We start from the raw sequence: 17,784 nt of genomic DNA, 5'->3' as shown, positions 1-17,784 counted from the left end.
AAAGGGATTTCTGTCTCATAAGTATATTAATTTATGAAGGGATTTATAACCTATCTTGCTTAAGAAATGAAAAAAGAAATCCTAGCTATACATTTTATTACTCAGTACCACTTTACATATAGGATCAAGTATTTTAACTGTAAACTATTTTAGAATAAATAGTTATTTAAAGGTCTAGCAAGAGTGTATCAGCATTTTAATGTGCTGAACTTGAGTGATGACTTACAGTTCACTGGGGGAATTCCACCTAGCAGATTTCTGATGGTTTCAAACTATTTACTTGGCTTGTTGCTTCAAAGCTTTTTTCCAAGCAAAGTATTTCAAATGTAGCCTGAAGTTGATCCAGTCTATCCAGATCTTTAATATTACTTTCTTATTAGGGGTGCCACCTAACAACTGAGTCTTAAGTGATAAATCAAATACATGCAACTATAATTATATAGAGGAGGGGTAAGAACAACATTCCTTCCAAGTCCATATGCTCAGTTCCTGTGGTTTCTTAATCATCCCTGGAAAGTGAAGCTTCAAATCTGACATTTAAATAACAGAGACTTATCGAAAGGAAGTGAGGGATCATCAATCAACTGTATCCCATTTAAAAGCTATTCACAATCTAAAACTTTGTCTTCAAAACTATAATCAAACTAATTTCAAACTCTTAACTTTCTACCTCTGTGCTTATTACAAAAGATAGTTCAGTAGGTATTTCTTTTACTTGCTCAATTTAATCAGAGGGATTGTCATAGCTTTACATTTGAAAGAAGTATGTAGATCAAATATTCCCTGGAGCATTTTCCATCGGAATAGCCAGTCAGCAAATTCTTTGGAAAAATGATAAATAATACATTCTACATTTATCAAGCTGTGTAGTTTTTCTGAGTTTGTTAATTATGTGATCACTTTCATATTCTAAACAGCTCTACAAAAACAATAATATAAAGATTGTTGCATTGAATTTCAAGTTGAGAAAGCTGAAGCTTGTCATGTTAGGTAATATTTTCAGCACCATGGCCATGAGAACTTGGAACAACATGGAAGAGCAATTGTATCTAGTTTGTGTAACTCTTGAGTATTTTTCTACAGGAATATAGATAGATAGCTTCTACACATACACACATACACACACACACACACACTTTTATATGTGTGTGTTTGCATGCTGTGTGCAATTTTCAATCATATGTAAATATAGTTTGTTTTTTTTTTTTTTTAAAATTCCATACTTTGCTATTTCTCATAAAATGATCTTTGGAACTTTTAAAAATATCATCGATGGTAATAAATTTTACTGGACACTTTTTCAAAATAATTAATTGCAAAGGTTTTTCACCTTTAGTTCCTCACTTCTTAAAAGTGATTATGGGATTGAATAAAACTGATAGATGTGCTCCTTGGGTATTCAAATTTATCCATCTCATCACTAGAGTAAAAGACGTGATTATTGTGAACATTAACTTAAAATAATTAGCTAATGCTATTGTTAACAGAACAATAAAAGAAGCAATGGAATGGAAGGACAAATGTTTGCAGATCAAAAACTTTGCTCCACTCTCTGCATTCTTATGAGAATTTATTTAAATTTACACAATGTTACTACTTTCACACTTTTCCTTGCTGGGATTCTATGGTAAAAGCATCCACATTAAACAAGCTGATAATAATTACATTACTTGGGCAGCATAATTTACTTTCCTAATTGAAAGTGACAGTATTGGAACGTGGCCAATGCTTCACATTCAAGCCTTGCAAGGATTTTCTCATTGTGAGTCCTTTCATTTCATCCCTCCCTTTCCTCGCCCCCTCCACAGCATTCTTACCTCGCTGACATAAATGCCCATGTCTTCTTCATCATCTGTTCTGTAGCAGACTGTCAGACCGAGCTTCTCCTGACTGCTAACACGACACAACTCGACCTCCTGAGAGAACAGCACACAGAGCAACATTTATCTCAGAGAAATCTCACAGCAGAATGGAGAAGGCACAAATATTCTTTGGGTCACCCTGGGAAGTTTGAATATTACTGCCCAACATCCGAAATTAACTCATGTGACCCAAATTATCAAAATTTACCTTCAATGTGTATTTCTGAATATTCATCCCAATGTTACATATCTCCATTGTGAAGTTGTTAAATACGAACATTATGTGATTTTTACATATTCATGTTATTGTGAAGTTGGAAATATGTAAAGTCTCAAAATGTTAAATATATATGTATATACAAATTATCAATCTATAAAATATTTGAGAATATCAAAGTAGATAGCAAAATCTCCTAAAATGTGTTTTCCTTTAAAAAAAAACATTTAAGTAAAATAAATTTAATAAAATAAATTTAAATTAAAAAAAAAACTCCATTGGACACATTCCATCAGTTCTTTTGAGTTCTCTACAATGTGACAATAAGCAAGTATTTCATGAGGTCAGGTCAAGGTTTTCTATTGTTTTATAAAAACTCTCACCCTTGGAAAGAAATGGGTTCATCCAGGCTGAAGGAAGAGACATCAACAGTCATATGGGGCAGAGGCAATGATTCAAAATGCAGCAGTAAATGAACATGAAAATACATTTACTGAAATACATGGCTAAGGGGCTTGAAATGTCAGACCTTAGATAATGTATACTGAATCTATTTCCTGATTTATGTTCAGTAAAATAATAAAAAGTTCAGTGTATTTCACTTTTATATAATGAAACAGACTTGTACTACTTTCAGAAGCAGAAGACTTCAGGATAAATCACCTTAATTCCCAGCATTAAAACACAAATTGATGCTCTAATCATGGAGCACTTGTTCCTATTGGATGAAGACTATATAGTAAATAATCAGAAGAGGAAGGACAAAATATATTTAAATTGGAAGTGAAGTCTGGATCTTGTTCCTGGGACTCAGCTCTGAGGGAATTATGCCTTTGTCTGTGTTGCTTCATGCCCCTTCTCCATTGCCTGCAAGAGGCATGGTCTTGATGCTCAGTAAACGCCAGGAAGGTTGCTTGATTTTACTTCAAAATATTTTCTACTGCACATTGCATTTTACAAAACAACTTTTATGGAGTTTTTCTTTGAAGGGAAATAGATTTGTGTGTGTGTGTGTGTGTGTGTGTGTATAAAGAAGATTACTAAGTTTAACAGTAGAGTGCTACAGTCTAAATGTTTGTGTTCACAAAATTTATATATTGAAACTCAAATCCCAAAGTGAATTTTTTAGGTGGTTGGGGCCTTTGGGAGGTGATTAAAACATAAGGATTGAGACTCCATGAATACATTTAGTCTCCTTATGAAAGAAGTCCCAGTGAGCTAGCTTGCAACAAGCTGGGAGAATGTGGATTCTAAAAGGAAGTGAGCCTTCACCAGACACCAATATGCTGTCATGTTGACTTCCCAGCCTCTATTTCTGTGAGAAATAAGTTTCTGCTATTTATGGGCCACACTGTTTATGCTATTTTGTTATAGTAGCCAGAATGGACTAAGACATAAAATATACATTAACTGTCGAGGATCTGAAATGGTTATTTAGCAAACTATTTGGTAAATAAAGAAGATTCACTTCACTTCAAACAAGAGGATATTTTCTAGAACATTTTGCTAAATTAGAAGAAATAGTATCCCTTTCAATTTTTGTGTTTCAGTGAAGTCCTTGTCATTGGATAGTGACCATTTATTTTAAAGATATGCTATAAACTATGTGTAAATCCTTAGGGTATTTACTATCATAGACTCCAGTGATCCATAATTTTCACAGCTAACAGCAAATAAAACTAAATTTAAGTCCTCTATCCTGAGACAAGTGCTGCAAATTAGTGAAATACATGAAACTCTGAAGAACTCACTTTTTGCTGGTGGGCAAAGGTATTACAAATTATATTAGTGGTTAAAAAGGTTATGGTGTATTCTGAACAGTCACCAAAAAAGGTGAAAAAAATCCCCTGATATAGATGAAGAACAGTAAATAGTAACATGATTTGGCACCAGAAACAAATATGTACACACCAAGCAAGGGTCTTTTAAAAACTGGCAACAATTAATGCCTCCAGGGGGAAGGAATACTTGAGTAAACCTGTATTATTAGGAAGGAAATACAGTGACAGAAGAGCTTCCATTACAGCAACCAGGTATGCAGTTAGTAAAGGAGCCTATGATTCCTCAGAGACCGATAGGGAACCTAAATACTCCATAAACAACTGACACTGGGCTTTTAAATCAAGGCAAATAAGAAGCTGTAGTCAAAGTTGAAATCCATTGACTTTCAATGTCCTGCTGTAAACTCACAATATTGTGGGAAGACATTTTTGGAAGGGAACGCTCTTTTGGAGTGTTTTTTTTTTTATATTCTCAACGTATGCCTTGATATTGGGGTTTGTTTAGTAGATGATTATCGTTTTTTTTTTTGGCAATGCAATAAAATGTATCTATTAAAAAGAAAAAAGCAGAATCTACCCATAAGGCTTTAATATTCCAAATCAAAACTTCTATCTAAGAATCAGAGGAGAAAGGAGACTAAGATCCCAAGGTCAAAATAATTTTTCAATATTCTCATCTTACCTAAGTAAAACTCTAAAACAGGTCTCAATGTTATCTACCTAATGTTTATTTTCGATACCCCTCTTTTAAGACACTCAAAACCCCTCTTATGTGTAGCATCTTGGAGTTTCTGAGGTCTGCTTTTCTGGGTAGAAATGGTAAAATGGTAGGTTTTCCATTTTACCTATCACCTAGCAAAATCTGGCATTTGGCATGGGCTTTCATTCTCTCACAAGTAGCTTTTGAGAAATGATTGATAAATAAATCTCTTTTAATAGGATCATCATTAAAGATCACTTAAAATGTGACCAAGCAGGTTTCAGGTCATACTAATATAGGTTGAAAATACAAAGCTTAGCTCAAAGGACTGAACTTAAAGTGACAGAATTTCAGGAAGTGAGGGACCCCCAAAGTGAGATCGTCCTGACCTCACAAAATCCATGAAACACCAGTCCTCAGTACAAACTGGCGTTTCTTTCTTCGTCTGAAAAGGTCTCAACTGCTGCACATTACATATTGGTACATCGACACACAGATTTTAGAATCAAAGTTCCTTTAGTTCTATGACAAAACAACTTATAAGAAGATACCTGAAGCCCATTTGTTTGTCTGAGGCAAAGGTGGCTTTCCAGACTCTTATTATTTGAAAGGAATTTTACAGCACAGGTTCAATTAAGTATTCCCTTCACAGTGCACACAAGCCCTGACTTCTGAAGAAACAACCTCCTGGTAATAGAGAATGTTTTCCCTAACAACTTTCATACTTTTTCCTCTGTCACTAGGAGACTGTTTGATGAAAAACATAAAAGTGAAATGCTACCTCTGTACATTTTCTCCATGGAGACAATTCATAGGCATATACAAATCAAAGCCAAGCCTGTGTGGATGGCAGTGCTAACCACCCATAAGTCATCAGTGACTGCAGTGGAAAAAAATCACTGCACACACCTGGAGAGACCACGTGCATTTGGACTTAAATGGGCTTCAAGATGCTCTGTTCTGAGAAAGTACATAAAGACACACACACACAGACACACACATCAAATTATGGTATCTAATCCTGCAAGAAACTGATTATATGTAGGTTGAGGGTGGAGTAGAGGAATAAAGTAAGAATAACTTGCTGATAAACAGCCTTCTAATCATAGACAAGAATGGGATTTTAACTATGAGATATCATCTCACCCCAGTTAGAATGGCTATTATAAAAAAGAAAGTGATAAATGCTAGCAAGGGTGAGGAGAAAGAAAAACTCTCATACACTGTTGGGAATGTGAATTAGTATACCTGTAGTGGAAAACAGTATGGAGTTTTCTCAAAAAACTAGAAAGAGAATTGCCATGTGATCCAGTGGCTTATACAAAGAAAAGGAAATCAGTATGACAAAGAGACATCTTTACTCCCATGTTTATTGCAACAGTATTCACAGTATCCAAGACATGGAATCAACATGGGTGTCCATTGATGAATTAATGTATAGAGAAAAGGTGGTATATATACATGAAGAATGGAATGCTGTCGTTTGCAACAACAAAGATAGACCTGGAGGTGATAGCATTAGGTTAAGTAAACAAGGCAGACAAAGGAAAGCACCATGTTTTCCTTTATATGTGGAAACTAAAAGGTTGATCTCATAGAGAGAATAGAATGGTGGTTGTCAGAGCCTGGGAAGGGAATGGGGTGAGGGCATGGAGAAAGGATGGTTAACACACACTGGGGTGCAACTAGGTAGGAGGAATAACTTCAAGTGTTCTAGAGCATAGTCAGACTGTAGGATAACTATGATTGAATAATATAACAATAATTGATTGATTTCTTCAAAACAGCTAGTAGAGAGAATTTTGAATATTCCTAGGACAAAGAAATGACAAATATCTGAGATGACAGATACATTAATTACCCTGACTGGGTCATTACACATTATATATATATATATATATCTTGATATAGCATACTGCCCCTCATCAAAATGCATAATTACCATGTTTCAATTAAAAATAAAAATGTATTTATTTTGAAAAATGAGATTTTTGTATAAGTCAGCTATACTACGAGTGCTATGGAATTTTTATAATTTTTATGATTGAGATTGAGGAGGAATAAAAACTTAAAAAAACAAACAAACAACTTTTACTTTCTAGACAGGACTGTCTTGATGGAGGAGTTTACAAGGTTTGAAGCTGCCTGCAATGGGTTTTTAAACAGAATTACTCCCAAACTCTAAAAAACACCACCCCATGCCATGTAAGTTTTTCCTCTGGGTGAGAAAATTCAGAGGGAGCAGGCAATAATCAAGCCTGAACCAGAACTAAGCAGGACAGTTATTTATTACATGAAACAAGGAAGAAAGGGGATTATTATGTCCATATCTTTATTTTTGTTTCATTTATCTTGCTGGTTTTATTATAAAACAACATATGCATTGTTACACAAGTTTAGTGTTTATAATCTATTATTGTCCTACATTTTTTTTTTTTTTGGTACCAAGGATTGAACCCAGGGGTACTTAGCCACTGATCCACATCCCCAGCCCTTTTTAATATTTTATTTAGAGACAGGGTCTAGCTGACTTGCCAAGTACCTCGATAAACTACTGAGGCTGGCTTTGAACTCTCAATCCTCCTGCCTTGGCCTCCTGAGTTGCTGGGATTACAGGTGTGAGCCACCACAGCCAGCTGTCTTACATTCTTAATGTTGATTAGTAACTAGTGAAATACCATGATTAATTGTTCAAAGAAGACATTTCTTTAAAATAAAATCAAATTAAAATGTGAAAATTTTAACCCCTACAGATAAGGGAAGCCTAGATAGTTTACTATAGAAGGATTGCTTCAAAATCATTATCCCCTGTATAATTAAAACCAGGTAACATACTTAGAAGGAAGTAAATAATAAAACTTCTGGAATACCCAAACGCATCTGACAATGGTGCTCCAGGCCCACACATGCTGCTCCAGGTATTATTCATAGCAAGTGGCTGCAACAGTAACCAAATCACATTTTTGTAGAAATATAGGGTGAAAGACAAAGCTCTTGTCATGTCTCTTCACTAGAATCCTTAACCTCAATCCCTTATTGAACTATTTCTGTTTCAATGGTACTGCTCTGAAATATTGGCAGCCTTTGATCCTCAATTACCCATTCTTCAAAATAGACTTAGAGAATTCTTCAGGAAACAGAAATGGGTGAGCTATGGCTTCTCACTGTGGGCTGTGGATCACTTTAGGAAGTGAGAAATGACCTATATCGAGTGGCTTTCATTCCATAATAAAGAAAAAAATAATAATTCCATCTATACTGTCAACTGAAGTAGTAGATTCATGCTGCTGGTTATCAATAGTCAAAGTCATGAATTTTGGACCAGTAATAAAAATGGGAAACATAAAATTGAGATAAGTGAAAAGGGGCCCATTACTTTTATGTCATTACTTCCACTGTGACAACTAGGAACTCAGACTGACCCTGCGGAATCCAGTCTTGGGATGGCCTCTCTACAAATATGCTGTTTGAAAAAACAAACAAAGGCATACAAGGAAACCAGAGAAAACCTTCTGTTTACACTGGATGTGCCCCCACCTAGAAGTTTTGCTTTTTGTAACCTTTGAGGAAATTGTAATTTCTTTTAGATAAACATGTAGTTTACATTTGCAGGAATCCAGAAAACCAGTGTTTCTCACAGTTGAGTCTTGAGCTTTGATTGAACATTAAAATGATCATTTATTATTTTTCTTGTGGTGTTAACTATCCATGGCATCTGTGATGAGGTTTTGTTCCTCTCAGGTTAGTTTTTGGGGGTTCTCCAACAATATAGCTTAAGATGCCATAAGCAATATGCAGGAAAGACTATGCATAAAATATAACTTCCAGAGTTGGTTAGGTTGTAAAATAGCGATTTTAAGCATTTGAGCTCATTCTCTGATGAGCTCAGATACCCATGTATTCCCCTTCCAGCACCTTTGCTCTCCAGCTAGACCTTGAACCTGTTGACCCTTCCACTTTTCATTATGAATAATTGCCTCATACCCTCACCTCGCTCTTTACATGACTTTGAATCCAGAGTTATGCATAATCATCTTTTATAAAAATTTACCACTCCCTTGTTCTCATCTTTCAGAATTTCACCCAGAAAAAGGTCAATTGCAGTTAAGCCTAAATATTCACTTCCTAACATTCCCACCTCAGCAACTTGGGGTCCTGGAGGAAATGCACACCACAGTGACCAGACTGGTAGCTTTCACTGTATGTTCATTCAACAAAACCCAAATGGGCAGACAATGCTGCCCTAAAATCACGCCATCATACCATACTTACCGTATGTGTTAGTCACTGTGACCAAATACATGGGAAAAAAAAAACCCTAAAAGAATAAAGACTTAATTATATTTATTTTATTTTATTTTTTGGTACTGGGAATTGAACCAAGGAGTACTTAACCACTAAGATTCATCGCCAGACCTTTTAATTTTTAATTTTTAAATTTTGACACATGGTCTCACCAAATTGCTTAAGGCCTCAGTAGCTGATGCTAGCCTCAAATTGTGATTCTCCTGCCTCATCCTCATGAGTTACTGGGATTACATACTTGTGCTACTGCACCCAGTGAAATATTTATTTTGGTTTATGGCTTCAGAGGGTTTGGTCCATGGTTGCTGGCTTCATTGCTTTGGGCCTGAGGCAAGGCAGAACATTATGACAGAAGGACATGGGGGAGGAAAGCTGCTCATCTCATGGCATCCAGAAAGCAGAGGGAGAGCAAGGAAGGGGCCACGGATGATATATACCTGCTTCAGCACATGCCCCTAGTAACCTAGAGCCCCCAACAAGGACCCACCTCCTTCAGTTTCTATCACCTCCCAACAATGCCATCACATAATAATTCTATTAGTGGATTTATCCACTCATGAGGTCAAAGTCCTCATGGTCTGACCTCTTCCCAAAGCCCCACTTTTGAACACTGCTGCATTGAAGACCAAGCCTTTGACACATAAGCTTTTGGAGGACATTCCAGATCCAAACCACAGAACCTTATTCCCACTTTCTTAAACAAACAAACAAAACAAACATCATATATTCTCTTCTTTTCTCAGATTTCCAACAAAAACTGCCCACTCTTAGTTGATAACCTCACTTCATTGGACTATTGGACTACATTTTTGCAGTTAGATAGATCAATATGATCTCAACTTGCCACTCTGCCAGACTGGTATTTCATATCCCGTTTCTCTGCAACTCTCCCTTAGTGTCTTTTCTCTGTTCAGGCTTAAACAATCACCCTCTTTCATATTTCATGGAGTAAGAGGAAGCTTGAGATGTAGATACTCCATTCCCTTCAATCACTGTATCAATCTATATGCACCCTCTATGTTGTCTTTACATTACAATGCAAGACAGATCCCAGTTCTATCAAAGGAAAATACCTCCTTCATGCTGTATAAACCATTAAAATTTTTTTCAAGAATTTATCTCATGAAATTATTTATTCTCTTTCCTGTATCATCAGTTTTTTCTTTTCTTATGAGATCATACCCATTCGCTTTCCCTCTCTTTCTCTTACACACAAATGTACACAAACACAGGTTTTGGGGGGACATTCAAGATTCAAATCACAGTATTTGTAAAAAAGTAAAGTGGAGCCATTATAAAGGAAATAACTCAGCTATATTTGCAATTTAAAAGCCTACTAGTAGCACAGTGGGTGAGTTAGAGAGGTTAAGAGAGAAGAAAGTAAGTTGGGAAAGTTACCAGTTCATGTGAGAGAAGATAAGGGCTTGAACACATGCAGTCATTTCAGTTCTTAAACATGCTTCCTATTATTTTCATTTTATAGATAAGAAATGAGGCTCAGAGAGGGTTAAGTAACTTGTCCAAAGTCATTCAGAAAGTAGAGGTGGGATTCAAATTCTAGATAAAGGACCACACCTGGATTCTCTAGTTTCTAATATTGCTTTCTCACATTTCAGATATCAGTTCAAGTGCTCCTGCCAGCATGGCGCTCCATCCCTTTACTCTTTCTGAAGTCAGGCTCTTGAAATTCTCTCTCTATCAAGATTTCACTGTTGCTTAGTAACTTCTTGACAATTATGATCATTTAATTTTCATCCTTTTTTAATTAACAGATTTGGATTTTGTTAAGTTGCTTACATTTTTAATTGTTTCATTTATTATTGTCTAAGTGGGTACTTTGCTGTTCTGTTTATTATTGTGTTCTGCAAGCCTTACTTATAAAACTAAAAAATCTGGTTCTTTGAGGATGGTGCCTTGTCCTCTTATCCTTTGCCTTTCTAGTACTGGCATAGTGCTAGGAGCTTATGAGCAGCCCCAGATGCATTTGTTGGGTGAGTTTTCTGTTTGCAGAAAGGTTGGATAGGGTATAATCATGTTTGCTATATTTGTACTGCAGTGTAATTGTATTAGGTTAAGTAGAAGTCATTCAGAAAGCTCTATAAACAGTAGATGTGACTTAGTCTCATAAACTCTACCAACAAGAAATTAATAAATGAACTATAAAGATGAAATAAAAAAGTTAAGTTATTTATTCTAAGAATCCCACTAGCAGTTTCTATCTTCACTTATTCACTCTACTCACTTATTTCCTTAGTGCCCACTATATGCTAAAGGCCACATTCAGGTTTGGAAACTTATCACCAAATATTATGCTAAATGCCTTGCAAATAATGCCTTGTTTTATTTTATAAAAAGCTAATAGGCTACTATTATATTATAGTGCATGACATTATATTTCTCTTGCAGAAAGACACCTCCTTTCTCTGTGCATGTGTGTGTGTTTAGGGTTGATTCTAGCTCCAGGAGTGGACATTTGACCTAGATATTAGCCAATGAGTGCATGCTTTCCCCAAGATATGGTGATCATTTAAGAATGGGTATAAGATCCACTTCAAACCCATCAAAATTGGGACCAAGTCTTATTAAAACTATTAGGAAAAGAAATTTGCCTTTCCTGTCACACTTTAATTTGCAAGAATGTAGATCGGGAGTAGCTCAAAGCTTAATCTTGCTACAATATATAGAACCTAAGGATAGATTCATAAAAGAAGAGTAGTAATCTAAAAGGTAGTGATAAACCGAAAGATCCAGGCATATCATTTGAGCTCCCTGGATCATGTAATATCTGCAGCAGTAAGACATTAGAATTTTTAGTTAGGAGAGCTGATGAACTTTCTTTCCCCTAAAGTGTTTGTTTTGGGTCTTCTTTTTCTGTGATCATAGTCCTAATTGATTTTGGTGGATGTCATAAATTTCATTTTGTAGATAAGGAAATTCAGAGCCAGCATTAAGAAATTTACTTATGGTAACTTGGCAACTATTTTTTAGAATCCCAAATTGAATGTAGGTCTTTTTTTTTAACCCTGAAGTTTAATTTTTTCAATACACTCTTCTAGTCCAAATGGTCATCTAAGAGTTCATACTCTAGATGGAGGCTAAAGCCTATAATGAACTCCCTCTGGTGCAGGGGGTCATGTGATGAAGACAGACAAGATGAGCCACAAAAGGAAAGGCTGCAGAGAGAAGCTGTTGTTCAGTGGACAGGAGAAGCTCAGGGTGGCTGGAGAGAATTTGGGGAAGTCAAATCATTTGGGGTGATGCTAGAGTGGTAGGTTAGCACCAATTTCTACAAGTCCCCATGGCCAAAGTTCTGGGCACAAAAGGGAGAAGTAGTAAATAAATGGGAATCAATCTTTAAAACACAAATCCTTATAAAATTAGGACTATTGAGAGAAACAAAGACTTGTTTGTCTGGTATTCAACTCAGGCAGAAGCATAAATTTCTTCTAATTTATCTTTAAAATTGACTAAATTTTAAGGAAATTAATATCATTATAATTTTTCCCTGGAATTTAAAGGTAATGTTAAACACACTTCATCTGTCTCTCTCTCTCTTTTGTAAATGGGTTACTTTGCTGGCTCTTCTCTTATTCTTTAATTAAATAATGCTCACCTGGGATGACGGGCTGGGATTTCAGGGAAAGATGTGCTAGGGTGTCATAATCCCTGAACAGAACGAGAGATGCTGAAAAGGAATCATGCTACTCAGGTGAAATGCACAGAGGCAGGATCAAGGCTGAGGATCTCATGTTGCTGTAATGTCAACTGGGTCAGGTAATGAGCATAAAATCCATAGGAGAACAAGGCTTGAGTTGAAAAAAAAATCAGTATTTTTCAACCCTTAGTGTCTACATCAAATTTATAAAGAAGAAAGAGTTCACCAAACTTTCACACAAAATCCCCGTCCATCCTCAGAGAGGCTCCAACCCACTGTCATTTCAATAGTGCTGCTTTTCACCTGGTCCTGCCGTCTCTATTGTATCTCTACCCTCCACATTTGTAAGCTGTCTTTTCTTTGAATTACTGCAAATAGCCTTTTCAAAAGAAAGTGTTAGTAACATTTCTTTGATATTAGCTATGTGTTTTCTGCAGAGTAAATAGTGGAAAAGAATAGGTCAACCCCTTTGTATCTGATTTGACAAAAGCACCTCTTGGTGACAGTGGCTGCCATGTTTTTCAGCTGGCCATGTTTTCAAAGGAGGTCGGGGAAAGAGAGGCCATCTATAGTTTGGATGCTGTTTAATAATAACAAAACAAAACATTTGGAAGAGGTAAGACATTCACCGGAGAAAGGAAAGTATCTTTTATCTAAATATAAGGAGAATTAGAGACAATATACAGCTAGTATACTATATGGGACAGAGTGAAACCTGGGGGGTGGGGATAAAAGCAAAATCTGAACATTCCTAAAGTGATTCACAGGAGCCCCTTAGGGAATGTATTATAAATTAGGAGTGAAATAAGGTATCATCATCAACTTTGGGGAATAAGTTTTGATGTTAATGATGATCATTGTTTACCCAGTGGGAAACAACGTCATTGGCAACCAACATTCTGAAATATATATGGCACTGTTCAATATTTGGCACAGAAGTTGAGCCATGGCATACTCTGTGAGAATTAAGACACATGGGTAAGGACAAAAGAAGAAAAAGGCCAAATTTAGAGTTATAGGCCTGCAATTTAAGATAAACACAAGGTTATCTAGAACTGAAAATCTGATCCAAATGGCAAAGAGTTCAGTAGAGACTAGAGATTTATTGTCAACTTGGGCTAAAAGTTACTGAAAGAAAGAGATCTAGGGCCTATTAACAAAAACTTCTTTTCAACTTGAGTGGAGATGTTAATCTAAATTGATCAGATTATTCCATTTACTTTGCTTCATGATGGGTGTCTAGAATGATAAGCAATTGAAATTACTTGCAAAAAAATACTGCAAACTCACTGCTTTCTTCATAGGTAGGAGATTAAAAAAATATATAAAAGTTACACAGGTACTACAAAGATTTTGTATTGTAAACATTACATAGGATAAATCTGTGTTCCTGGAATTGAATCAGACAAGGAAATCTTTTCATGTTATTAGATTTTTATAGTCAATGCTTAGACATTGTATAAGAATATAATCTTACAATGACAACCTAAAAATGATATTTCATTTTAAAATCTAATGGTCAATAAGAAAGCTAATAAGATTCATTATTAAAAGATACCTAGTATCCCTCATTTTCAAATTAATACCACAGTACATAATAAAAATAAATTGCCTTATAAATACATACTGATTAATCATAGGTGATAGGCTGATCTTGAATTCATGCATGATTTCATATTTGATTGCTTCTACATTTTGTCACTGACCATAATCCCAAAGTGCCCAAAGAACTCATTTAGTAACATGAATTCTAGATGTTTTCTTTTCTGTCCCTTTTTTTGGAGTAGGCTGTCCTAGTTATTTTTTAATGCCACTCTTCATGATACATGAAATGCATTGCATCTTTATTGTACTGGCAATAAAATTCTAATAACAAGCATTAAAACCAATTAGTAGACCTGAATATCTCCTGATCTGATGAATGAGAAAAGGAGGGTCCACATTTATCTATTTCAGATATTATACATTGAATTCCAGACTGGGTGACGCCTGGCTCTGTGTTGACACAACAGAAATTTGTCAATGCTCCTCAGAGCTTCTCTTTATTTGAAAAGCATTCAGGAACTTTTCCAGCATGTGTTATTAAGGAAACATAAAAGGAAGATTAACAAAGAAGAAGAAGAATAGGAAATAAATAAGCCTGTTGACAAGATGAACTCTATTTCTATCAGCTGGCTACTGGAGCAGGAAATATAGGCTTTTCTAATGAGACACTGGGTTATTATTGCAAGGTTTTTCTAAGCTATTTTATATTATGGTTGAGGGAGCTTTTCCCATGGTCATTACAACAGGAAATGGTACAATACTTTTAAAGCTGCCAAGATCCTATATGTGCAACAAAAATTGTTTCTCAATATTTTCTCCTCTGTCCTTTTTCTTATTTGGTAAAATAGTTTCTAAGTATAATGAAATCTATACAAATATTTCTGATCTAACCAAGGAAATTCAACTCTAAAAATATATAACAAAAGGTCTGAAATATTGAGGTTAAAGTTTTGTGTTTTATTTATATTTTACCCTTTTCTCCAAAAAACGTATAGTACTTGATGAGATTTCTTACCAAGTAGAAAGGCATGCATTGTAAGTACACACTCTCAGAAGGGAGAAAATTCATTCTGGAAAGATAGGAACATTCTGACATACTGCAGGGACTCCTACCAAAAGTATATACCTTATTTTATGTCAAAATTTCATACCTATGTTTTCTAGTTAAATCATAGATATTTGCCTGTACTCATGCGATTAATAATTAATAGTGCACTGTACTATTTAACACTGACATTGTGTTACCATCTATCATTAAAAATTGCAGAATAAGTGATGGTATAGACTTTTGAGAGCTGATAAATTTTTGTAAGAATTTACACTCACATACATATCAATTTTTTATTCTAAATGGTGTGATTTTTCCAGTCACTGATACACAGGTGCATAATTATTTTTGAATAATCACATTCACAATTGGTATCATTTTAAAGGCATTATAGAGTATTTTACAACATTTGGACATCAGATTAATTTAAAATTATTTATTTGTTAAAATTATTTTATGGTTATTTGTCCAACTCTTTTATAAATTGTTTTTGCTTTGGGTCTTTGAAGAGTAGACATGTTTCTCTATTTGTTGTTAATGAAATTAATCTGATCATTTTATCCATTTGAAAATTAATATCACCGCATTACCCTTTCTGCAGTCCACGTTGTAGCTACAAATAAAAATTGTATCAAAATTAACCAGAAGTATATCAAAATCTATTATTTATATATAAATTTTATATATATATATATATGTATAGACAGTTTCTTTCCTTCATTTCTTTTTCTTTCTTCCTTCCTTCTTCCTTTCTTGTCTATGCTGGGGACTGAAACTAGGGCTTTATGCATGCTACCACTAAGGAACACCTCCAGATCACCATGTAATTTCTAGCAGCAAAGTATCCTAAATGTCCCCAATCTTCACAATACAGGAATTCTTACATAATTGAAGGAATATCTAAACAACGAATATTATGGTTCTAAACAACTTTCAAAAATGGGAAATGATCATGACAAATCACTAAGTAAAAAAATAGTAATATTTTATATGATGCATGATGTCATTTTAGAAACGTCTTTTATTCAAAGAGAGTTTTAGAAGATCATGTTACAGTGGTTAGCTCTCCAGTGCTGTTTATTTTGGCAACTACTTGCTTTTTAATGAATTCTTGTATTTCCAACATTTTTGCTTCAAGCATGTATTTACTTAGAATTAGAAAAATAAGTATCAACAATACAATATTGATCATTTACCATCAAAAAGGTAAATAATGGTTGCTATGAACATCATGGATGCCTACAGATCTCTATTCTTTCCTTCTATCTATCTTGTCTACTGTAAAGCATTGATTTTAAAAAATTAGAAAAAATGCAATTTGATTGATTTGGTGGGATGAGAAGAAACCAAGCCAACACCAAAGTACCAGTATTTTTGGTAGAAAGCTCAACTAGCATTATAGGTACAATTGCCTAACCCATGAGAAATAGAGAAAACTACTTAGTAGAATAGGATCTTTGGAAAATGTGCTTTACCTAATAAGGAATAAAAGCAGGAAATGAATATTCAGTTCGTAAGAGTCTGCAATTTCAAATTGTTGCATAGCTAAATGCAAAAAAGAAGTTATTTCATCTTTACCCAAAGGAGGTATAAACACTCAAAACCTCAGTTATTTTTATGCCCAGAGTTCAGCCAAGCTTTTTGGCTACAGCATGTTTGAGCCTGAAGTTCTCTGTGCTGGTAGCAGAACCAAAGCTGCACATGAGCAGTTTGGACTTGCTGACTCTTCAGAAAGCTGCTCTTATTCCTGAGCTGGCTTATGACCTTATCACTTTGCCAGTGAGCCAGGTTTAGGTCTGCAGGATTACTTATTATTATACACTTTGGTCTCTTGAAGATAATGGTCATTGAATACAAAATGATTCTCTTTCCCCTCTTCATTTCTACTCCCTCTGTCACTGCAATAGCTCTTCTCCACCTGTTTTACTCTCTCAATTCCATCTGAAACATTGCTGCCTGATTAATCTCTGTGTAAATCCTTAAGCACACCTTTCCATGCTAAAAGCACTGAATGGTTCTCAGTGATTACTGAAGTAAGTCCAAACTCCTCGGACTGACACTGAAGACCTTCTCTTCTCTGACCCCAAAACTTTGCCCCAACATCCCCTACTATTCCACTCAGGGATCTGATGACTTGGGCCAACTGACGCAAGAACCATTTTCTGTATCTGTCCCTTCCTCCAAATGAATGCCAATTCACTTCCTACCCTGATTAAATTTCTAGCTATGATTTAAGATCTAGTGAAATACAAACTTCCAAAGGGTGTAGAAAATACACATGACTTTGTATCTCAGTGTTGATTGCAGGGCTTTTCCAGTAATGAGTGCTTGGTGCCTCTTTATTTAAATGCATATATTTAAATCACATATTTACCACAGTCTTTTTTTTTTAATGGCCCAGAAGTGCTCTCCAACTCTCCAAGTATGCAGAAGTCTCTGCATCTTTAGCTCAGCACATATCACGCTTGATTTTACATCATTCTTAAGAAGGACAGGGATGATGCCAGCTTCAGGGGTCTATGTTTTCACACTAGGATTTAGTTGCATGTAAATATATCTAGAAAGCTAGTGTTAGGTGGCCTGCTCACACCTATTTGTAAGAGGGCTTCAGGGTCTGCCTGTGAGAAAATATTTGGATGGGACTTCCATATTTGTCAGTGTGTAGAGCAAG

The 17,784-nt window shown here is 35.3% G+C and overlaps 1 protein-coding gene across 2 annotated transcripts in view; it reads right to left on the bottom strand.

Annotated features, from left to right (window-relative positions):
- The window catches only part of Pdzrn4 (PDZ domain containing ring finger 4), a 385,332-nt gene that overhangs the window by 21,612 nt on the left and 345,936 nt on the right, over window positions 1-17,784 (bottom strand). For both annotated transcript variants that reach the window (XM_046436374.2, XM_058576451.1), the window contains one exon: window positions 1,818-1,916. In XM_046436374.2, the coding sequence (XP_046292330.1) occupies window positions 1,818-1,916 (99 nt within the window). The remainder of the gene's footprint in view (window positions 1-1,817; window positions 1,917-17,784) is intronic.

This window comes from Marmota monax, unplaced genomic scaffold, assembly GCF_021218885.2.
Source record: "Marmota monax isolate L192 unplaced genomic scaffold, Marmota_monax_Labrador192_F-V1.1 WCK01_AAM20220418_F8-fsc00012, whole genome shotgun sequence".
NCBI classification, from domain to species: Eukaryota; Metazoa; Chordata; class Mammalia; order Rodentia; family Sciuridae; genus Marmota; species Marmota monax.
This window is presented reverse-complemented; position numbering and strand designations above follow the sequence as displayed.